Source organism: Eretmochelys imbricata, chromosome 18, assembly GCF_965152235.1.
Source record: "Eretmochelys imbricata isolate rEreImb1 chromosome 18, rEreImb1.hap1, whole genome shotgun sequence".
NCBI lineage: Eukaryota > Metazoa > Chordata > Testudines > Cheloniidae > Eretmochelys > Eretmochelys imbricata.
In genome coordinates this window covers 15,197,885-15,221,982 of record NC_135589.1, presented here as the reverse complement: position 1 = coordinate 15,221,982, position 24,098 = coordinate 15,197,885, and the positions used below count along the sequence as shown (strand labels likewise).

The following is a 24,098-nucleotide window of genomic DNA, read 5'->3' as shown; positions in this document are numbered from 1 at the left end:
CAGCAGGGGCCGGATCCTCCGCTGAGGGCCATGCTGAGTTACACCAGCTGAGGTGTAAAACTACCAGCGCTGCGGCTTCCCTGCCCCTCTCAGCTTATCTAAGTCCCAGCCGGGGAGGTGGCCTGAAATGCTGGGATACAGGGTGCTGCACGCACTAAGCCAATGCCGGGAGGCTCTGCCCGTTTCAGGCGGGTGAATTCTTTGTGTGGAACACATCCCAGTTTACATGAACTGATCAAACGTCTGGCTGAAGGTTGGTGTGTTTGTTTTTGACCTTGTAACCCGAAAATCCTCCAGAAGAATCCACATGCACACAGCACAATTCTCCCTGCTCCCTTCAACCCAGCCTTCTGGGCGAGGGAACGGCCAGAAACTGAAACACAGCCCCTGGGAGACAATCAAACACCACCACAAGAGGGAAGAATGGGATGCAGAGTAGGCTGGCAGACCGCTCGGCCTGTTACTCTCCCGGGAGGCCAGGGAAGGTGAGGATGGAGTCGTACCTGGGGCGAGGGCTAGGTGACAGACCTCTTTAGATCACAGCTCCGTGTCTGCACAATTCCGATGGCTGAGCAGTGCCGTTGGCCCATTGCAAGGAGATTAAACGGACAATGGCTTTAAGCCTGGCTCCGGAAGGCCACCCAGTGGGCTAGTTAGTGAGCAGAAGGTAAGAGCCAGACCCTCATGGGAGCAATCCAGAAAACATCCAAGGGCAGACGGTCTTTCAAACTGTGATCTAATGGCAGTCGTGACCCCCAGAGGTGCATGCCCGCCCGAAAGCCAGCAGGAGACCACCTAGGAATGGGCAAACTTGCACCCACCTCCGGAAGGCTCCCTATTGCTCAGGCACATCCCAAGTTGGATGCAGAACCTTAAATGGAGTGGATGGGGGGCTGGGGGAGGAGAAGACTATCGGAGATTGGTTTGATGGTGGATGGAAGAACGGCATTAGGATGATACACCATCACTTACCCGCGAGAAGCCTCCTATGTTCTTTAGAAAGCAGGGGGAGAAAAAGGAGAGAACAAACAGTTAGCACAGCAGCACAGACAGTGGGACCAAAGCTCTCCCAGCCCCACAAAGCACTCTTCTCCTGCAGCCCTGCTTCCATCTGCCCCTTTGAGGGACTGCAGCTCCCTCTCCTTTTCCCAGCCCAAACCTGGGCCCTGTGGCAACCACTCCAACCCATCTGGATCCTGCTCTCACCTCCGCCTCCCTGCAGGCTTGCGAGAGTTTAAGTGACAGTGGAGCCCCTATAGTATTTCCATTCCAGGGGTGCAAGCCCCCACCCTGCTCCCCTGGGGGGCACCCCATTATAGCTGGGATGATGGCTTGAGTTTCGTTGGGATGGATCCTCCATTCCTAGGTAAGGCCCAGATAACACTGAGTAGCACGTGGAAGGAGTGAAAAGGGAGGGAGGGAGGAAAGAGGGGAGCTGATACCCCAATATAGGGTAGCCTCCATGGTTGGAACCATGAACTGCTAGTTGGAACTTACATTAGGAAGGAAGAGAAGGGATCAGAAGAGTGACACCCCAAAAAAGCCCCCTGTGTGTATGGAAGATACAAAGCTAGGCAGTGTTTAGGGTACTGAACTGGGACTCGGCAGACCCCCACTCTATTCCTTGGGGAAATCACATCCCACCCCTCCGTGCTTCTGTTTCTCCTCCTGCCCTTGGTCTGGGCTCAGGGCAGGGAGCATCTCTTATTAGGTGTCTGTACAGAACCTAGCTTGTGAGCTTGGCTAAGGCCAGTATGCAGCACTGCCCTACGGAAGGTCAAACCTCAGGGGAAATATGCAGAAAGCGGAGGACAAAACAAAACATTGCATCCAATATTCAAAATGAGACAAAGCACTGGGGGGTTGGGGAGGGGGGGAAATAACCTAGGACTCACCCAAGACTGTATGTGCAAGAAAACACAATGGTAAAACACAAACTACTCGGACGTCCACAACTCCTCTGCACCAGGGAAACGCAGATCATTGCATCTCCACTGAACAGCACTCTCCAGTTACCGGCTGCATCCCTTGAACTCCAGCACCTGTCTTTCCCCCGGTATGTGCACTCAGCTTCCTTATTGCAGATACACATCTCCAGCTTCTGACGCAGACTTCATGCCCCTTAACCTATATGCTCGACTCCAGCAATTGTTAAGGCCTAGGCCAATACACAGGGCCTGACTTTCAAAGATGCCAAGCAGCCACTAGCTTCGACTGGGGTCCTGGATGCTCCACACCTTTGAAAGTTGGGCCCTCACACTCTGCCCCACAAAAGCCAGAGAGATCAGATCTCGCCTCTCCAAGGACACCACTAAATGGGTCATTTAGGGAAGTGATCTCCCACTGCCCCAGCCTCTCCCTCTTCCAAACCAAGGAGAAAAGCAAATAATCCTGCAAAATATCACACAGCCCAAGCCCCTTAACCCCTTGTATGCCCCGTGGTCCTACAGTGTGCTTCTAAGTTCAAAAGGTGATTTACAGAAGTCACCCTGGGAGTTCCCTGGTTTGCTCATTAAATTCTCTCAATTAGCGACTCCCAGGTGTGGCTGGGATCCCTTCACAAGCTATGGGCCAGATTCGGATGCCCTTACTTGTGTTGGGGCGGGGCCTTGTGCCCCACTGAAGTCGATGGGAGCACTCAGAGAGCAGCGTGCTAGGACTATTCCCCACCACCAAGAACACAGCCCCCCAAGAGGGAAGTTTCATTGCCAGAGCTGCAAATTCTGCCTCGGGTCTGGAAAACCCAGCTGGGCTCCGAGCGTCATCACCAGCCGGAAGGACATTTCAAGTGGTGCTTGGCTGACTATTCTCTGTGAGGGACAGAAGAGAATCCAGAACTGGGCACCTGCTCTGCGTAACACTGTTTATCCCCATCCCCGCGACCCGCCCCCATGGTGCTTCGCCTCTGCTGGAGGCTGCACGCCAGCCACCAAAGGGTTAAGAGCAGAATAAAGTGCGGAAGGTGTGATCCTCCTTACAGGCTTTTCCCAGGCCAGACTTTGAAAGGCTGCAGGCCTTCCAGTGTCTGACTGGAAGGAGAGCTGCGGGCAAATGGATTTCAGAGTCCAGCTGGGAGGGCCAAGCTCCTCAGTGGGGCTGGGGAGGGAGTGTGCTGCGAAGATGGACCATGCTGGACCATGGATGGGGCGGCGGGGGGTGGGGGAAATGAACGAAGGGAAGAGCTAGGCTAAAAAGAAGGGGAAGGGGGGAGGGAATTAGCCAGGAGGCGGGTCGGCAGTCTCAGGCGGAGAGGACTGCAGCCTCCTGGGTGCTCACAATGGGGGGCAGAACACAAGCCATACGTGACAATCTGGCCAGCCAAGACTCTGGGGGAAAAACCAAGTGAGCTTTGAGGGCTGGTGCCGGCCCCACACCAAGGAAGTGACTTGCTGTTGGCAACCCACTGCCTTGGCAGCTTCCGGGAGGAGGGAGGCAACAAAAGTTGAAAATATCCCCAAAGTGGCAAGATTATTTGGGGATAAAATACTAAGGCCCTTTGGCCCAGGCCGGTGTGCGAAAAATCTGTGTCAGATTAGTGAGCATCCCAGCTTTCCCTCCTGTGCCATGCCATCTCCAGATTCAACCATGCAACTTCTTATGCCCCCATTTGCACACCTCCCCACCCCAAAAACAGATAGCACCAAAAAACACCCCCCTGGGTCAGTAAACTGTGCCCCAACCTTGGAGCTGGCATTGCTGCGAGACGGGAGAATGGGCACAAACTGTACCTCAGGTGGCACTGGGAGGACCTTGTGTGGTCTGGGCACCCTGCAGGATGACCCAAGGGGAAGAGCTGGGCTCTAAGCACTCGTCCCACCTCGATGAAGGGAGGCCCTGGAGACAGCCGTGGGGAGAGTGGAATGCCAGATCTCCAAGCGACCTTGACTGTGTCAGAAAGCAGGCAGAGCGACCATCAGGGAAAGTCCAGCTTTACTTGGTCTGCCTCAGCACAGGGGACTGGACTTCTCAAGGTCTCTTCCAGCCCTACATTTCTATGATCCTCCCCATTCCCCCAGAACAACTGGCTGCAGGAGCAATGAGTGTCAGGAGAGGGGCACCTGCCTGGGCAGGGAGATAACAGAGCTGGCCCCTTTTGCCAAGCACCAGGTGCCTGGGGAGGTGGAGTGGGGTGTTGGGAGTTATGGACTGGAATTAGGGCCTAGGGGTTACGATACTGCTGTGATGGGCAACCTCGTAGAATCCTAGAGATACACACTTCAATAATGGGGAGGGCACCTGTTCCCTGGCAGGTGTCTGAGGAAGAAAGTCCAGATCTACCCCCTGACTGCACCGAAGGTCAGAACAAAGATCAGAGGAGCATCTATCAACAGGATTTGGAGCGGCCTTAAGCAATCAGCCGCATGGAGCCACGAACTCTACAATGCCCAGGTAGGTCCAGAACAGGGGATCTTTAGGAACCCATTTTAAAAGACACCAGATCCCCTTCAGAAGAAAAAAGAGAGAATGACACTTCTAGTCCAAATGTAGCCGTCCCCACTACTGGTGAATAAGCTGGTGAAAGGTGTCAGACTGACAATCCTGGAGCTGGAAGGCCTCTGGCTACCAATACAACAGGAGCATTGCCAGTTCTCACCATGCTTTGAGTCTTTCTTGAAGTCCCAAGTGCCTGGAGTCCTGAGATGAAATGAGGATCTCACCTTGCATTTAAAAATAAAGTTTCACACTCAGGGGGAAGAGCCTGAAAACGTGCCCTGAATGCCCCATACGAGGCTCAAAGCAAACCAGGAGGCACAGAAAAACCCAACTTTCTTTATAACAAACAAAAACCTCATATAAAGCAAATCACATGATTTTGGGAAGTGGAGGGGCTGCCTCCTGATTATTGGCCACCGGGAGTTGGCACTCCTGGAACTGGCACAGACTGGGCACCGCCCGGCCCCCTTCCCGCTGCCCCGCCCCAAAAAAAACATTAAAAATGCCACTGTAAAGAAATCGCAGGCTGACAAAATGAGGCTCCGACACAGAAATTCTTACCACATGCTCGGGGGGGGAAGAGCTGCACCCTATTGGCTTCTTCTTCCTCACATCCCAGGCAAACCACTGAGAAAACACACTTAAGCATTTTAACCCAAGAACCTAGATGTGACCCCCCCACTGAATACTCAGAGTTGTGCAAGACTGTACCACAGTGGGACGAATGGTCTACATGACCCCCGCCCCAGGAGCCGTGTGTGCCTTAAAGCAGGAGGAAAATAAGTTCCTGGGAAGGAACCGTGGGAGTGAAGTAAGAGCTGGGAGTTTGCAAGGTGAGACGGGAGAGTTGTGAGGGTCAGGCAGTCATTTTTTCAGGGGTTCAGAGGCCGATGGCCGGCACTGTGAGTGCAAAGTAACTGAAGTACTTTGGGGCCCAGGCTGTAAAGTTGCAGAGAGGAGAGAACACGGAAATTCACCAATAGGTGCAACACCATCAGGAAATAAACTGGTTTGTTGCATTGGGGGGGGGGGACTCTCCAGCACCCCAAACCTTTGCCACGTCACTGTAACCCAATCCCAGTCAGCCAGGCTCCCATACTACACCAGCAGGCAAGCCGGTTGCCAGGCAACAGCAATGCTGTATCAGCTGGTTACATGTCAAGACTCCTTGGCACAGACGGCATTTCTCCTCCGCTGATCCCGAAGTGCTCTGGGATCCCGAGTTAGTTCTGTTCCCCAACACACTGAGCAAAGAACATCCATCATCACGGTCATCGTCCCTAGCTCTGATCGAGTACTTTCCATGAGTAGAGGTTAGGGCACTTTGCAAGGTATCATTAGCCCCATTTCACAGATGGCACAGGGAGGTCAAGTGACTTACCCCAAGGTTACCCAGTGGAGATATTGAGTGACTTACCCTAGGCCACACAAAGCCAGTGGGAGAGCTGGGAATAGAACCCTGGAGTCCTACGCGCTAGACAATTTTCCAGCCCTCCACGAAAACACCTGAGCTTTGCGTTTGGTTGTGTCCGTGGCTAGAACACCCTGGAGGGCTGCTGTCACGCCCCAGCTGTGATTCTAAAAGGCTATTTCCTGGGTGTTCAGATAACTCACAGGGGTTTGGAAGCTGGGTGCCACGCATTCCCCAAGATGAAAGCCCCATCTCTTGGGCCAGCATGATGCAGCCTCATCATTCTCCTTGGGGGCAAAGATACAGGAGAGTTTAACACAAGGCTCTTCCAGAAAGCCACCTTTTCCCTGGGGAACCGCTGCAGGCAGCCTCAGGTAGCTGGCAGCGGGAGAAACGGACCCTAGGGTCCCGCTGGGGCTTTGTGCCTGGCAATACACATCGCTGCCTGCCCAGCACCATGGCAACTGGCGCTTTCATATGCAGATATCAAAACCCAGTGCTCATTGGGCCCGTAACAATAGCTCCCTTCGGAGCGTCTGGAGGGGAGAGAGAAGCCACAACAAAGAGATACATGATGAACTTCCACAGCCTACAGAGCTGCAGCCCTCTCCAGGAAGGGAAGTTTAATGTCTAGAACCGCAGGGCTGGGGGAAGGATTGACCCGTGGTCCCGTATAAAATCCCACTCTCCCGCCTCTATCCAAGTTAAACCCTCGGATGTTAGAGCACGCACCGGGGCGAGGCTTTTAATCCGGCCCTGGTTCTTGAGAAAGGGGTGCCCTTTCTTATTGCCTGGAGAGGTGTTCCACCAAAGGGGTGGCTGCATTTCAGGGGCAAGTATCCACACGGGGAGCTGGAAGGACACGGGCTATTACCGCGGCTTCATGCGCTGCCTTTGTGCAAGCGAGCAGCTTAATCGCAAGACGGCAGGCCTGAGGGAGAGCACGGAACAACCCTGCACTGGAGCAAGGAGAGCACAAGAGACAGACACGGGGCTACAGTAGGCGGTGGCGTTTATGCCTAACTAGGGCGAGCTCTTTGGGGCAGGTGCTGCTGTGTCTCTACGCAGCACCACTTGGCACTGCGGAGCCCCTGATCCTGCTTTCTCTTAGGAGTTTCTATGGCACCTCTCACCACAGTAACTCAGCATCGCAGAATCTTTAACAGGGATTGTCTCACGTGGGGAAACTGAGGCACAGAGCAGCTAAGTGACTTGCCCAAGGTCAACAGACCTCCTGTGCGGAGCGGGGAATTGAACCCTGGCCTCCCAAGTTCTAGGCCTTAACTCTTGGACCATCCTTTCTCCGGCTACTACTGCAATATAAAATATCAATGGCTTGCAGGCAGGAAAGAACTCGCTGATGGGAGCCCGAGCTTATGCAAATAGTTCACGGGTGGATGAAAAGAACAGGCAGCCTGGCGACCCTGTATTTGCAAGCGGCTCCATCTGGGACAGAGTAGCCGCTACAGGATAGAACCCGCTGACCCCCACATTTACCAGAAGGCTTCTCTGCCTCATTATGGCTTCCAAGCTGAAGAAAGCTCAGGCTGCTCTGCTCTTCAGGGGCGGCCACCCTCACTTCACATCTTGAGAGGTAGCAGTCTGCCCACGCGCCTGCCGGAAACCCATCGGGACTGCATTGCCGCACTCCCACACGCTGCGGCCTGGGGGGGTCACGGCATCGCCCGTTGGTCTCGACACAGCCCTGCCCTCCGCCTCCTTCACAACGGTCAGGGAAATGACACAGGGTTTTGTGGGATTTCTCTCTCACGCTTCATTTTTAGAACAAAAGTGCAATTGAGGCAAATAGCCCAAAAGCCTGCGCTAGCTTTCAACTCCGACAGATTTAACTTTGCTTTGATTTTCCTTTTATCACACTGTGGCTCAATAGAGCAGCTGCCATCATCAAGGGGGGAGGGAGGGGAAAAGTGAGTTTTGTTTCAATATATATTTTAAATGAGAGAGAAGTGCTTCTGTTTCAAGGTCAGATGTATTGACTTTGAGCAGTTCCACACTGTGGAGAGAGGAGAAGCATGTGGTTTTTGGGGGGGGTCTCATTGCAGGACAGCGAGCCAAGGTAGGTGCTACGCCTCAGGGGACATGGTCAGATGAATGCGCAGGGTTGACCTTCCCTAGGGCAATGGCAGCTCACCTGGGCTAGCATCTGTATCAAATCCAGACCCTTGGGTAAGCCACAGCCTACGACAACTCCCCTCGTGTGTAAAAATGGAGCTCACGTCAAGTTGGTGGCCACGTAGGATTTCACACTTATCGCTGTGCTGAACACCAAGGCACTTGGAATATCCCAGCAACAGCAGGGTTCGAACCCAAAGAGTCCTGCTGAAAAACCACCATAGGCCCCCCACCACTTGAACGAGAGGAGGATCGTCACTAGCGGCAGAGTGTCTACGTGCAGAGCAACTCTGATTCCCCGCAGAAGAGAGGTAGCAGTAACCAGACACTAGCCAGCCTGTTACCATTAGAACTGCTCAAATAATTGATCCCACAAATCATTTCATTAATGGATTTTAATGTCTTCTCCTTCCCACGCTTTATCCTACCAGCTCCAATTACCAAACCTAAGTCTCTAGGCTCAGAAGGATTAGATTTTTAATCAGTAAATGTTGGCAAACATCGGTTTCACCGTGTATATATATATATATATATACACACACACACACAAAATATTTCCATCAGTAATAGAAATGTACAGGTGGGCCAAGCCAGAAAAATGTTTGAGAGCAGAGGGTTTGATTTAAGGATGTTTACTTGGTATATTTGGACGTATGACGTTGATAATGTGTGTTTTAACAGCTATAAAGCTTTAAATTTTTTTAATCTCAAGCTCTGCTGTCCGTAAATAATTATGGTCTGAAACCTCCATTGTCCGATCTTCCCAGAGCAGGGAAAATTTAAAATCAAAAAATGCTTAAAAATAAATTTCAACATTATGAAAAAGTCAAAATCGAATTTTGCCAAGCCCCCTACCCACAGGGAGCTGGCAAGTCTCGGCTAAGGTCCGTACAGAGCTTTGAGATCCTAGGATAGAGATTCCGGAGAAGAACTGCATAAAGGCAGGCTACCTGATGCCCTTGGCTACTGAACCACTGATGGGACCATTGAAACTTAACGCTGTAGAAAAAACAACAGTGAGCAGGGGGCTAAACCCCTCAGCACCATCCAGGTGCCACTGAAGGAGGCTGGGGTCCCCGTGGAGAGGTACAAGAAGGAGCTATCTTCAAGGAGCCCCTGAAAAGCTCATTCGCTCCCACACTGGGGGGACCATGCTCTGAACAGCCACTGTACCAACAGGCCATGTACTCCGCTTCAAAGAGGAGCTAGGCCTGACCTCCGCTCTCACTCCCCCCTTCGAAGCCTTCCTCTACCCCAGTGCTTCTTAAAAGGAATCTTCCCACTCCTAGGTCCCCCCCAGTCTCCAAACTCATCAACCAGAGCCTGGGCTGGATTTAGCAGCACCCAGGCAAACGGCGGAGCGGTAGCAAGTCAGCAGAAGGCTGCATCATCCTAGATAGCATGGGCGCAGGACGACTTGCCAGAGTCCATTAGGCCAAGCCATGCTGGCTGGGCTGTTGAAAAACAGGCTCCAAGCAGCCAGGATCGAAGGGTACATCTACACAGCAAGCAAACACTGCAGCACTGAGTCTCAGGGCCAGGGTTCAGCTGAAATCCGGCAGCGGGGAGCATTTCAGAACCTGCGCTCCAGCCCAAGCGTCTCCAGTTTGCAGCCCCGCATCACCAGCCTGAGTCAGTGGCCTAGGGCTCCAAGACTCACTGCCACGGGGTTTTTCTTGTGCTCCGTAGAGATCCCTGAAGCAACTTAACAATGCAGAACAGGGCCCAGCCTTTACCACATCGTGCTAACAGAAGGCCAGGCCCACCAGAGGGTCTCCCACCTCCGACTACAGTCGCTTTCCCCAACCCACCTGGAGGCAAGCCCCGGCAGGCTGGCAAAGGACGAGTGGTGGCAGGGCCAGAGCAGCCGGGGGTCCCACAAAGAGGGGCCATTGGATCGAACGGGGGGGGGGGGGCGGTAATCAGAGCCTGATTTCTTCTGCCTTCCTCCAGGGGAGCGGCCCAGCCCAGTCTAAAATTCAGAGGCGAGCAGTAACAACCCTAGAATGCAAAGGCAGGGCAGGTTGAAACATCTGAGCCAGGAAGAGATTTTAAAAAAGGTCAAGAGAGCAGCCACTGAAAAAACACCACACCCAGTCCTTTGGGGGCAGGGTCCGTATTTTGGTTCTCCGTTTGTACAGCACCTAGCAGGCTAGGGTCCTGATCCGGGACTGGGGTTGCTAGATGCTACCACGGTACAAATAAGAAGTTACCTGCTTCCCTCCCACCCCTTTCTATGCCCAGGTGGCTGTAAGGCAGTGAAGCTAGAGGGCAGAGGTGCGTGTTAAGAGCCTGAAGGAAGCCAAACAGCTTCAGTCCTTTAAAAACTCATTCAAAAAGTGAAATTAAAAACAAACCAAAAGGGACCTGCTTGCGAAGGAGGCCATCACAACTCTCAGCCAACGCACGACAGCTTCTGCTACCCGTCACACTGGCTCCTCCGGCACTTAGGAGACAGGCTAATTAGAAAAGTGGCGTAAGGGAGAGGGCACTCCCTGGAGAATGCAGCCAGCCAGCTGGACTTCAGGAGGTTTTAGAAACAGAGACAGGGAGCCATCAGGGGAGGGGCGTGGATGGAGAGGGATCCCAGTTACGCTCTTTAAAAGATCGCGCCCTTGGAAGCTCCAGAAATTGAACGTCATCAGATGTAAACCTGCACTTGTCATGACAAAGGATGGAACGAATCACATCAATGGAGATTCTAGACATAGTCCGCTGGCGGGTGGGGAGAGAATTAGACATTAAACCCAGACCTTGCTCCCATTTCTGCTCAATACAAGATACCACCACCACCACCCTCCTCTGTTCAGAGCTCCTCACACAAGAGCCCAGAAGTCAGTTTCTCCTCATGCTCCTGTCAATAGGAAAGGTCAAGGGGGATGGAGAAAGACCAGGAAGATCTTTGTGGCATTCAACTTCCAGTCAATATTGATTAGTGAAGAATCCCTCCCAAGGCTGCAGCCAGGTGTTTCACTTGTTAGGAACTAGCCCAGAGCACTCAGCTTCCAATGCCTGCTCAGGGAGCTCAAAGGGCAACAAAGCAACATGGGGTCCCTAAAATCCCTCTGCCCTCCTGACCCTCGCACCTCACTGCATCCTCCTCAAAGGCTGCAGTCTATGCTAGAAAAACAAGGGGCTTTAACTCACTGCAAAAGGGGTGGTTGTAGTATAGACAGGGCTCCAGCACCTGATGGCTTAAAAGATCAGCTAACTAGAACCTGAGCCATCTCACTCTAGGTCAAGGGCTCAAATCGAGGCCAAGGCCAGGATCGTCGAAGGAGTCTAAGAGAAAGACGCTAAACGCCCACTGAAATTCATTGGGCAGTTACCTCCCTTAAACGCCTTTGAAAATCCCAAGTCACTGGTGACCTAACTGTTGGGTGGGCCATGGCAGGCAAGCTGGGGGTTGTGTTCTAGAGCAGAGAGTCCAGATCACAGCCAACAAGGAGACTGTTCTGGATGGACTCCAACCTCAGCAGAGAGGTATCCCAGATATCCCAGAGGTGCTCCTCTCAGGGCCAGGGTCGGGGCAAACGGGCTAGGAAAACCAATCGGGCCACTGTCCGGGCTGCGACTAACTGGAGAGTTTCCAGAGACGCCAAACCAGCACTAAGAAATTTAAAAACACCCTCTCCATTTTCTTTGCAGTCAACATTTAATGCACACATTTTCTTAAGTCGAAGGCATCCAGCTGCACTTGCTCTTGTAAATTACCTACCAATTACGCACATTACGCTCTTTAACACACATATCAATCAATGGGCATGTGATCAACATTCAATAATTGCCACGGCATAAAAATCAACTCCCCCTCCCCGGGGGTGCAATTTAAAGTGTTAATTAATCACTCCTGATTGGCATGGATGCTGCATGCTAATAAGGAACCTGACTCCCTTCTGGAAGAGGAGGAGAAGAGGACATTTCTGCGCCCCCAGCTCCCTCCACGCTGTAGAGCAGCCTTCAGCATGGCCAGAATTGAAACCAGACGTGCAGGAAGTGTCTCGTTAGTAGTAATTGCTTTGCGAGGATTTGAGGTTTCCCTTCAGTGCCACCACCACCAAGAAGCTGCCGGGGGTTGGGGAAAGGGAAGCGGAGGCAGAACCTCTGTTACACTAAAATTTTCACTGAAGCCACGGAAAGTTTACTCAGGCTGCAACGAAAGCGGGCGGCGGCCCAGCGAGCAGCAGAGGATCACTGCTCTGCCGGATTAGGCTGAAACAGCAACTCCAAGCCTTCCAAACGCCTGGCCTCACAGCTAAATGACTCGTGAAATAGCTTAACAACGGCCTCCCCTCCCATGCTCCCTTCTACCAGTGAGAGGTTGGTTTTTACATACAAGACACCCTTCTTCCCCCCCGCCCCCCCATTGCATCTCTCTTTTAAAGGATCCTGTAGGAACGGGGAGTCATTTTCATTAGGTCTCCGGTCCGGCACAACTGAGCCCATCATACATGGAAGTCAATGGCAAAGCGCCCATTCACTTCAGGGGGGCAGGAGCAGGTCGTTTAGCAGGGCCGGGCTGCTGGTTCGTGGGAACACTCCTCTAGCTCTGGTTCTCATGAATGTCTTTCAGGCAGCTGTTGCTTCAGAAGGGGAAAGGTGGCGCGTTGGGCTCAGTGGGACAGCTGGTACCTCCCTGCAAACTGAGCTGGCATGGGTCAGTTGACTCAAGCTCACGGGACTTGGGCTACGGGATGGAAAACCTGCTGTATAGACACTCCAGCTCTCGGACCCTGAAAGTGTGGAGAGTCCACCATGCCCAAATAGCTACACAGCCATCTTCAGCCCCGCAGCCAGAGTCAGCTCACCTAGGCCAGCTGCAGCCATGCTGCGGGTCTTATCCCCGTGTAGACGTACCCAAATAGGTAGAACTTGGCTTATTTCCTGGAAAACAGAGGTTGAGGTCCCTCCCAACATTTATTATAATTAATAACTCTGGATAATCATGTTAAAAGCATAAGAATGGCCCTACTGGGTCAGACCAAAGGTCCATCTATCCCAGTATCCTGTCTTCAGACCATGGCTGATGCCAGGTGCCCCAGAGGGAATGAACAGAGCAGGTAATCACCAAGTGATCCATCCCGTTGCCCATTCCCAGCTCCTGGCAAACAGAGGCTAGGGACACCATCCCTGCCCATCCTGGCTAATAGCCATTAATGGACCTACCCTCCATGAACTTATCTAGCTCTTTTTTGACCCCTGTTATGGTCCCTGTAAGTGTCCAATCTCTTCCTGAATCATGCCAAGTTCTTGGCTGCAACAACTTCCTGTGTCCATGAGTTCCACAGTCAGCTTACACCCTGTGCAAATAAAGAAATGCTTACATCTGTTTGGAATTTTCCATCTTTTAAATTTCATTAGTGGTCTCTTTGTTCTTGTGATGTCATTTAACTTTGTTCATTAAAAAGAAATTACTCTGTCTAGTACAGAGAGGCTCAGCCTGTCTCTGTGATAAAGTCATCGTGCTACTCCTTTCCCATATCCTACCCAGCTCTGGCTTTGAAGAAACCTTGAAAACTCAGTGGGAGCAGAGAGCGCTGCTTGAGGACAGTGGTCTGGCATCCAGTGTGCTGAGACCACGGTCAATAACGCCTCATTGTTTCCTTGAGCTCCGACATCTGTCTCCACATGTTGTCCAATCTGATCCTTCTGCTGTAAGCTTTTTGGGGCAGGGACCATTTTTTGCTCTATGTTCATACAGCACCTTGCGCAGTGGAGCCTGGCTCCATGACTGGGACTCCTAGGTATGACCCTAATGCAATCCAACAGCAATAAGCTTCTTGGCTCTAAACCCAGGCCTGAGCTCAGCGTGCTGAGGTTCAGGTTTGCAAGCCTGTCAGCGATCCACGTTTCATTTCTACGATACAGAACACAGGGAAGCGGGGCAGCCATGCCGAGCCGTTTGGGTGCTGCTCCAATCGCATCGCTAGCTCCAGCTCGCCAACCTGCCCTGAGAAGTCAGGCAGAGAGGACAAGCAGCAGGAAAGCAAAATCAATCAATCTATCAGATTCAAAACACAGGCTAAAGCATGCAACAAAGAGGGGCATCTACCCATCATGCACAACAGCACCCCACTGTGAAGGGGCTCAGATTTCATCCTCTAGCCACAAAGGGATGGGGAGACAGACACACCCTGCATTGCCAGTATCATCCCCCATTCCAAAGCACCTGTCGTCACAGCACCCGAACACTCATGAACCGCAAGTGTCAGCTGGGGCTCTTTTCGGGACAGGAGACTATTGCAAAATCACAATTCTGTCCTCCGAGTTCCTTCCCGTCCTCCTTAACAAAGACCCCGCTCTTCAGCAGAGACAGGCCAAGTACAACCATCTCCTTAAATAGCTACCGGGGAGAGGGAAAGGGTGACTCAAGCCTGGAGGGAGGAGCCGCAGCAGCATTTTGGCTGAAGCTAATATAATTAAGAGACTGAGTCGCTCTTATCCCGCGAGCCCCTTTCCCAACAGCCCTTTTTTGCACAGAGTATCCTTCTCCCCTCCCAACTCCGGCAAAGCTCAGATCACAAAGTCTCCGGGCCTAAGACAATAGCTGCTTATGTTCTAAAAGAGCACAGCTTTCTGGGAAGATGGCCAGGCCTGGCAGCTCTCAGCAGTGGGAAGAAAAGGCACGTCTGGGCCACGGAGCCTCTCTGCACCAGTGGTATGCCCTGGAAGGCTGCTGAGCAGCCGCCTGCGCAGGGCTCGGAAACGGAACTGCAGAGAGATGCCCGGGGCCTAGCAAGAGGTGAACTCGAAGAGCCGTGCAGGGCTCAGAGGAGAGAGGTTCTTGTTCCATGCTGGTGACAGTTAGCCAGCTCCCCAGGCACAGAGAGATGTACAACAGCGCTCTCCAAATGCCGCTGCAAACAAAGGCCCCCATCCTGCAACACGCTGAGCCACTGAAGTCAGTGGGAACAGAGGGTGCTCAGGACCTGGCAGGATCAGGGCCACAGAGTATCTCATGGAGGGTAGAGCTGGGGAAGGGTACACTCCCAAGTGCTAGGTACATTTTCACATGGGGCCCAGCAGTAGGGTACAAAAGAACGAGACCTGAACTGTAGAGATTCCCCCAAATCCATGCAGGAAAACAAATGCATTGAGTAGACAGACAGATACGATACCCTGCACTCTTCCAGCCCTCTATGTGCCTGTTTCCTTGCTGAAGCTTGCCAGAGTGTTTGTTTACTTTCCCAGTGGAGTTTCTCTTTGGAATGAGTTCTCACAGGGTCCAACCATCTGTCCAGCTGGCTTGATCCTGAGCGGTGCTGAGCACTGGCAGCTCCCACTGGAGGTCAGTGGGGAAGCAGGGGCTCTTCAAAACCCAGGACCAGGGCCTGTGGTTACTTGGTGGTGGTGTAGGGGTGGATGAGAGACTTGGCAAAGGGCTACAAAACGCGCAACGAAGCTCGACTCCAGCCTAGGAATCACCAGTAGATGGTTGGAGAGTTTCACTCTGATGCTTTTGCCTGGTGCTGTAGCCCGATGGGATGTGCGACCACCAAGCATCTAGCCTTTCCGTCCTCACCAGTCTAGTCAGACGCTTCGGTACCAGTCATGGGGACTGGCAATGTGTTGTGGTCTGGGCGCACCCTAACTCGGAGGCTGCTTTTTTTGGGAGGGTACAGGATTGGCCTCACAAGCACGCTCACTCCGGTACCTCCTCAGCATGGTCCAGTCCGTCTGCTTCCATCACACTTAGTACGAGGGCTGGCTGCCCCAACAGCCTCGGGCACAGGTCCTACCTCGAGACAAATGAGGCCGATTTGGACTCTCACGCAGGTGAGAGTCAGGAGTAGCTCTGGCAAAGTCCACAGCATTAGACCAGCATAAGGTCAGAACTAAGCCCTAGTATTCAAGACTGAGATTATCAGCAGCAGGTGCTGAGGAGGTGCCTAGGGCCCCCAAAAATCAAGAATTAGGATCCCATTATACTCAAGCGTGACACAGCATACACACCCGCAATTCCTGCCCCAAAGGAACTTACAGCTTAAGGAGCCAGAGCAACAAAGTTTGGATCCAAAACCAATCTGTCCTCCCCTGCTCGGGAGGTTGGGAATGGGGGGTGGACGGTGAGTGCTTGCCCTTCTTATCAGGGGTGGGAGCTCTGCGCAATCCACGCCGCGCTGGGCTTTCCCTCAGGCAGGTGGAGGAATTCCCCTTCTCGCAGCTTGCCTACCCAGGAAAGTTATCCTGGTAGAAGCTAAGGTGTGAATTTAAACAGAGCTAGCGATTCCACGTGCGGACACTCCTTTTCTGGACCAAGAGCAGCTTTTTCTTTTGCTTTAACTTAGGTCTCTTTGGAAGGGGTTTAAGCTAAACCAAAAAAAAAAACAAAAAAACCCACTTTTATTCTGGAACAAGAGTGTCCACAGGGGGAGTTCTACCAGTGTAACATTTTAAACTAAACACCAGTATAATTACACTGGTATAAAGTGGCCAAAACTTTGGCCATGTTTATGCTAGGAGTGCTTTGCCAACAAACTGCTCCTAGTGTGGATGCAGCTGTACTGGCAAAGCTGGTTTGTACCAGGATAGTACAACTGCCCCTCCACGAGTGACACTGAGGCCTGGTCTACACTACAAAGCTTGGCCGGCATAGCTATGTCAGCTAGGAGTCGGAGGGGGGGAACCCACCTCCTAGCTGTCAGGGTTGGGACACAAGCGGCTGGGCGTTGCGGTTAACGAGACTCCATACCAGCCGGGGTTCAGATCCAGGAGTTCCAGAACTGAGGTCAGGGCTGAGATTCAGACACCAGGAATCAGGGCGAGTCAGGAAACCAGGAGATTAGGACCAGGAGACAAGAGCAGATAGCACTGGGTGAGCAGTCCCAAGCAGGATGCAGCCCAGTTCAAGAGGCATTTCCTGTTCCCTTTCTTCTGGTGTAAGTAGGGGAAATGAGCCAATCGGGAGCTCTGAAGCCTCCTCTTGGAGATGGGCTTCTAGGAGCTCTGGTTCTAGCCAACATCGGGTGGAGGGTTGGAGCATGAACAACATGGCTTGCAGGGTTCCTGGCGGGGGATCAAGACCCCCAGGGCATGACACTAGCGGACATAACCCCTGGTAGATACCCAAAAATATGTAGATACCCAAAAATATGCAGGCAGAAGAATATTTCTGTCAGAATAGCTAAGGTTGTTCAGGGAGGTGGTGCAACTATGCCATCAGAAGATGGCCTTCTGTTTGCCTATGCTGCATCGCCACTACAGGGCTATGTCAGCTTAGCTATACCACCCATCCAAGGCTCTGCAGTGTAGTCAAGTGGTAACAGTTTTGCTGGTATAGTTGCATCTACACTAAGAGAATTCTGTGAGGCAAAGATCAGACCTCTTCACCCCCCCACACCAGCAGAAGGCTGTATCACAGACCTGGATCTTTCCCGCATTAACAAGGGCTTCCATGTAGGGAATGTCTTCACTAGACTCTTACCTTGGGTTAGCTGGATTGCCAATTAACTGGAGATAATTAACGTTTGTCTAATGTAGACGCTCCCCACACCTTTGTTTGCAACTTAGAACGTTTGCTCATCCTCGCAGGCCTATCCTTCGGGATCGCAGCCTGGATCAACACTGCCTGAACCCACTGGCTGTGTCCTCGCCAGAAAATTAACTCGCTGTGAATCACAATTTTCCTTGCTAACACAAAAAACAACAAGGAGTCCGGTGGCACCTAAAAGACTAACAGATTTATTTGGGCATAAGCTTTCATGCGTAAAAAACCCACTTCTGCATTGCCCAAATAAATCTGTTAGTCTTTAAGGTGCCACCAGACTCCTTGTTGTTTTTGTGGATACAGATTAACACGGCTACCCCCTGATACTTGCTAACACAGTTGGGGCTCAGACATCAACCCCCCTCAGTCGGGCCACAGCTGTGCCACCCCACGAGGCATATGGCAGAGCAGGAGTTTGGTTGTCTTTCCTTTTGCTAACCTGAGGCATCTGCAATGAAAACACGCGGCCACGAGAATACAGAACTGCCTCCCATTTCCCGCCTCAAGCGATATCTGCAATGAAGACCGCACCGCAGTGCCTTCGGCTGTGGAGATCCACCTCCTACACTCCAGAGCCCTCCCCGATGCCACAGTTTTACCCCCATTGTGCTACTGTTTATCCTCTCCCCCACATCTCAGCCACCAGGCCCCTTTTTCCTCCCAACCAGGGCTTAAGCCATTCCCTGCCCCCCACCCCCTTATCACTGCCTCAGGCTGGAATAACTGACTTCTCAGTGTCTTTAAAAGATCTTTGTTTTACTGCAGCAAAACAAAATGCAAACTCAATTAATCTAAAACCCAAACCAGCCTGGTATTTTCCTTTCTTGGTATGATGCTTTAAAGTTGCTTTTCAACTGTCCTGAATAATTGAAGTTAACATGAAAATTTAAAGTCTTTCAAGATTTCATTAAAATTCATGCTCTCTCCCTTTGGAGAATTGTCATTGCTGGAGTCCCGGGTAGGGCAGGCAGCTGTCTTGGCTGTAAAACATTTAACTCCATTCTCCCTGGCTAAAGAGAACTTGTTCTCAGTGTCTTGATGGGGACCCTACAACAACACTCCCCAACTATTCCTCCCCCGCCAGCTCCGCCCCAGCCATTCCTCATCACTCCATCCCCTGCTACTCCAACTCAATTCCATTCGTACGGCAGCACGATCTCACGATCGCCCAATTCCACTTCAAATAATTCAAATCCTACTGATTCCCTTTATGCATCCCTGCCCCCAGATCCAACCCACTGCAGGAGCATAGCAAAATAATCAACTCCGGAGCCAAGCTGGAGAGGTAACCAGTCCGACTCCTGCTTTACACCATTGGGTTAAAGTTTCCTCCATCCCATGCTAATTCTAGTCAATATTTATATAGCGCCACTGGCATGCATTACATTTCACAGACTGTAGATAATAAGGTCCTTAGAGGATAGAAGGGATACAGAACTTCATGTTTCAGGCATAACCCAACCCCTAAATGATGCTGAGTAAGAAGCAGTTTTTCCTTGACACAGGGTACTTCAGAGTTGTCTACTGGGTTTCTTGCACCTTCCACTAAAGCATCTCAGCTGGTCACTTCCAGACATGCACTGGGTTGCACTGGACCATTTGCTGATCGGATATGGCAACACCAACGTTGTAGGAATTTCTGATCTAGAGGAGACCTGATGACACTAGGAATTATGGTATTGGGTATATGAAGAGTGGAATGACTCATATGAAATACTGGGAAGGGAATCCAGTTCTTGGCAAGTGCACTGTTTTCACCGAAAGCGGATAAGAGGTTTCATATCAGTTGGCTTTGTTTGCTCTAGCCATTAACTCACACAGTCCATCTTTTTATGAAGGGGAGAAGTTGAGTCAAGTAAGGATTTGAAAAAAAATCAATCAGCGGAGAAAAAAAAATCAGCGACAAATGGAAGTGTTTCTGTGAAATATTTAAAGATATTTTTACGTTGTCTTGGATCTGGATTGGTTTTTTTAGACACGTTCACATCTGCTCCCTTGCCCTATTTGCAAAGCAGAATGTTCTAGCTTTCAGTTAGGGCTTGAGAATCTAAAAAAGTGAACCCCTCTAGAAGCAATGAAAACAGCAAGACCACAAAACAGTGAAAGCTGAACGGTTTTTTAGAAACATGAAATGCTGTAGTTGTTAAACCAACCCTTGTGGAAAAGTCCTATAGAATTTAACAGATATTTCAAACATTTTGAGCCACCCTATAGAAAACGTTCTCTCTCTGCTGTTGCATTCTACAAGATGGTTTAAAAACAACCAGCCTAGAACAGGATCTAAATTTAATCGGATTCTCTGCTGGGGTAAATCAGTGCACTCCAGGGGAGCTATGGCAATTTATACCAGCTGAGAATCTGACCCTGTAGCTTTCAAGTAGCTGCAATAGGATCCTACTGGTTTCAACCCTAGTAAATGCCATACAGCTGTTCCAAAAGGGAAAGTAAAAACAATGTTCTCACTCATTGATAAAGTTGGATGGTTAACCTCACTCTGTCCTTTTAATGCAAGGTGACACTTTATTTGTTGGCAAAGGAAGGGATAGGCACTTATGGACAGACAGAGTCCTACAAGCTGGACTAGCATCAGCCATTCATTTTTCCATGCACACACTTGACTACCCCTCCTCCATGGTAACCATAGCACTGAGCAGAGGAGTCACACCTCCTGGGACAGGCAGAGAGGCTAATCCACTTCATCCTTCAGGAAGACCTCAGGGGTGAAGGTGGGGTCAGGGAGGAGAAAGTTAAGAGCCTGGGACTTGAGTCTCCAGACAAATGGTTCTCCCATCTCAACCCCAACCCAGGGAAGTCCATGGGATTTACAAGCCCTTGTCACCTCTCAGGACCAGCTCCCTATATTATTTAATTCTGATGTTGCCCAAAGGCCCCAGTCAGGATCAAAGTCCCGTTGTATGGGGTGCTGCCCCAAATGCCAGCCTCTCTCTCGCCCCTTCACACCCACAAGCGCACATACCCACAGAAACGTGGACTGAGCATTAATCCGGGTATGCTTCAGTTTCGCCTGGGTGCTGAATTTCAACACAGCAACTCGACTCCTAAAACATATCTTCCCCCTTCCATAAAGGCCAGCCAGGTCCCTGAACTGTTACAGCCAAGAGAGCATGTGCTCTGCTAGGGAAGAGAGCTCAACCCACTTCTCACCGCCAGCTGTCATCTGGCACTAGACCAGCCAGGTCCAGGACAGGAGTGGGAAGTGACCAAGGATTGATGATACTTGATAGGTACATTTAAGGGCAGAGCATAATTCAAGAGGGAGATGTCAGGATTCCACTCCACAACATTCAGTCTCCAGCTGCAAAATAGCGTAAGCAAAAAGGGTCATTAATCCAAAGGGAAACAGGCTGTGAAAGCCAAAGGATCCCTGAAAGGGGATGGGGATGGGGAGGAGGCAGGGAAGGGGCCCTTAGCCTGTTGCCCAGGGCAAATCATGAACGGCTTGGGATTTGTTTGCCCAGCAAAGCTGGTCATGTAGTCTGAAGATCTGGTTAGATCGTTGCAGCTGGGAAAATCAGTTTGCGGGGGCTGGGTTAGAACATGCTGCCCCGGTATTTTACACGCGGGACATCAGTCTCCACAAGTGATCGCTTCCTCCCACCCAAGTCTCGGCTCTTTGTCAGGGATAACGATATGGAGGGTGGGGATATGCGTGCAACAAGCCTGGAGATTCAGGGCAGACAGCCCAAGCTGCCAGCTCAGCCAGGGGTGAAGCTCGACTGTTCCAGCTCACAGCAGGTCGCTGGGACCTTGCGTTCACATTTGGGATCAGGGAAGCCTGAAAATCTCAGAGCGAGGCTCCGCCAAAAAAGCCTGCCCCCCCCCCCGGATTGGTGCCCTCTCTCTAAGCACGTTCCCCACCCAAAGCCTTAAATTACCTTAGGCTCCCTGCTAGCTAGCTGGGCCCCAGCTGCTACATTCGGAGCCTTATTCTGAAAGCCTCCACATTCAGGGTCTTGGACCCCGGGGGCTTCTGTTTAGGCTCCATCTCTAAACATTCCAGAACCCAGCCAGAGTCCTACTTGCTCTTAGGACTTCTTGCCCTGGCTCTCATCTGAACCTCGAGTCTCCCGAATTGAGTTGGGAAGCTCCCAAGCCCAATTCATCTTTGCCTGCGACAGGGCCAGAACCAAGCTGGGTCTGCTGCAGAATTTCAGGGCTTCTGCACCTGCTCCGGGAAAGAATCCCGCAGGGCAAGAGCCCGCTCATAGGAAAAGAGTTACCAGGCTTTACATCCAACCAAGAAAGAGGTTCCAGCCCATCTGCAGGTCACAGCTTGGTTAAGCTGTTTTATCCCAACTGGTTTGCACACCCCCAGCCTACAACCAAGAATGCAGCACAGGACCTATGGTCTGCCATGCGGGAGCTCCACAGCAGGGGTCCTAGGAAATGCCTCTGCACTTCTAAAGGGGCGTAGATGCCCCAGCCTTGAATAGCCGCGGATTGGCCCAAGACAGCCAGTACTGGTCAGATCTGTGCCGCCTCACCATGGAGATTTGGATCACGTAATTGCAGATGCACGTTTATGGGACAGCAGAATGGCAGGTACCCACCCCGTGGGCACGCAGTTCCACAATTGGCCCCCACAGTGCTGCTTGCCAATGCCACGTGGCAATGGGGTAATTGCCCCCATACGCAGCCCGGGACACCTAACCACATAACCAGCACCGGAGTCAGAGCACGCCTGCGCCCCCCCAGCACCACTCTCCTTGCACCCGCTAGCAGCCACGTTCCAGGAACACCCAGCGCATGGCTGTAATTCTAGTCTCCAGCACAGACCAGCCAAGCTGGTGTGAACGCAGGGCTCCCCTCTTCAGACCTGGATGGGTCTCTATAGCTGAAGAGTGCCAGCTGGTTTCATCTCCATGCTCCAGACCCTGCGCTGTGCCCCAGGAATCCAGCCACAGGGTTACTCTGGCCAGAACGTGGCTTAGAGCACAATCACGACCGACTTCTACACAACCTCCATTCTCTTGTCACAAACCTCCAGCAAAATAGGGAGGAGAGTGGGGGTAGAAGGGACTGGGGGGGCGGGGAACAATTTGGCTTCATTACAGTGGACACATGGAATGGACTTTCTTTTCCATCCCCTCCCGTGCACCCCTCCACATTCACCCAGCCCTGCACTTGGGCTCCCCCTTCACCCCAGGAAGGACGTGAATCTCAGACCCCACCGCCAAGCCACCGGTGAGGCCAGGGACAGTCCAGAAAGAGTCTGGTCCAAAAGCACGTGTGAGCACATGCTTCCCCTGGGGCATGGCAAGGCCCTCCCCTTGAGCCCCCTTCTCTGCGTCAGGAATCAGGAGGCCATGCAGGCGCCCATCCCTTAAATTCCAAAAAAGGAAGACAAATCCCATTCTTACCTGTGGGTGAAGAAACCAGAATCGCGGCGAGGAAGGCAGCACATGCAAGAGAAACAGAACAAGAAGGCCTGGTTAGACTGGAGCTCGGACCACGCCCTTCCCCATACACCCACCCTGCAGACCTGCTCTGCCATGCCCCTTCCTGGGTAGTTATTTCGCATGGCCTCGTTCACTAGAATAAAAAACTTGAGAGATCTGGGTGGGATCTGCACGGAAAGGATCCAGGACATCCAAGTCAGAGAGGGGCAGGACGGGTGAAAGGGACACGGTAAGCCAGCATGTTCCTCGTTACCACCACCACCAGCCCTGCACTGCCGAGGGCTTGCGGTCTAGAGTGACCCTGGCCCAGAGAGCTCATTCTAGCAGGACAGAAGCCACACAGTAGAAGGTGGGGGCGCGGCGGTCACTCAACGCAGGAACCTGAAGACACGAGTCAGGGGAGACAGGCTGGCATCGGTGGAAACGATGAGAGATCAGAGGCATAGGCCAGCTCACCGCTCCAGAGAGCTAAAGTAAGGGTCATCATGGTAGTCAGTCTTTTTACAATCTTATTTCCTCCCCCCCAGCACCTCCCTCAAGAAGAGAGGGATAGGAGGGAATTATGCGAGTTAGCCACACTAAGCACACACATCCACTCGCCTACTGGAAACCGGAAGCCCCAATGGCAAATCGGCCAAACTAATTGCTCAATTGACCTGCAAAAGATCCTCTCTCCCTCCCAAGTGTGCAGCAGGGAAACACCACTGCTCAAAGCCCCCATGAGACAAAGCAAAGGGCCTGGATAAAAACCGATGAAAGAACCGGGATCTCTAGAGACACCAGGGAGAGCGAGATAAGCATTATCAGCAATGCAGAAGACAGCACAATCCCCTGCGCCCCGTAAGGCTGCTGACAGCCTGCTCAGCGCCTCCCGGAAGCCAAGGCGGATGAATGCCAGCAAAGGCAAGCCCAGAGCTGGGTGCACACAATGCACTCCAGAAGTGGCCCAGTTTCTGCTCACTTCCCTCCTCTCCCCTACATCAGGAATTAACTCTGCATGGGGGCCCGGGGGAACCAAGCTGGCAGAGCAGTGAGTTAAATGCATGAGCCTTTCATCTTTGCAGAGCCCAGCCCCAAGCAGGATGTGAACCCCAGTTAACTGGGGGCTCGGGATAGTCCCATGTAACCCCACATGCAACTAATCCACCCCTGTCATGGAATAATGGGAGAGTGCAGCGCAGGGCAGGGTACACTGGCCCGTACTGGGCGGCCT

At 52.0% G+C, this 24,098-nt stretch overlaps 1 protein-coding gene across 1 annotated transcript in view; it reads right to left on the bottom strand.

Moving 5' to 3' along the window:
• AGRN (agrin) overlaps positions 1 to 24,098 on the bottom strand; it is a 221,439-nt gene that overhangs the window by 131,409 nt on the left and 65,932 nt on the right. The window contains exon 3 of the mRNA XM_077837287.1: positions 973 to 993. Coding sequence (XP_077693413.1) covers positions 973 to 993 — 21 coding nt within the window. The remainder of the gene's footprint in view (positions 1 to 972; positions 994 to 24,098) is intronic.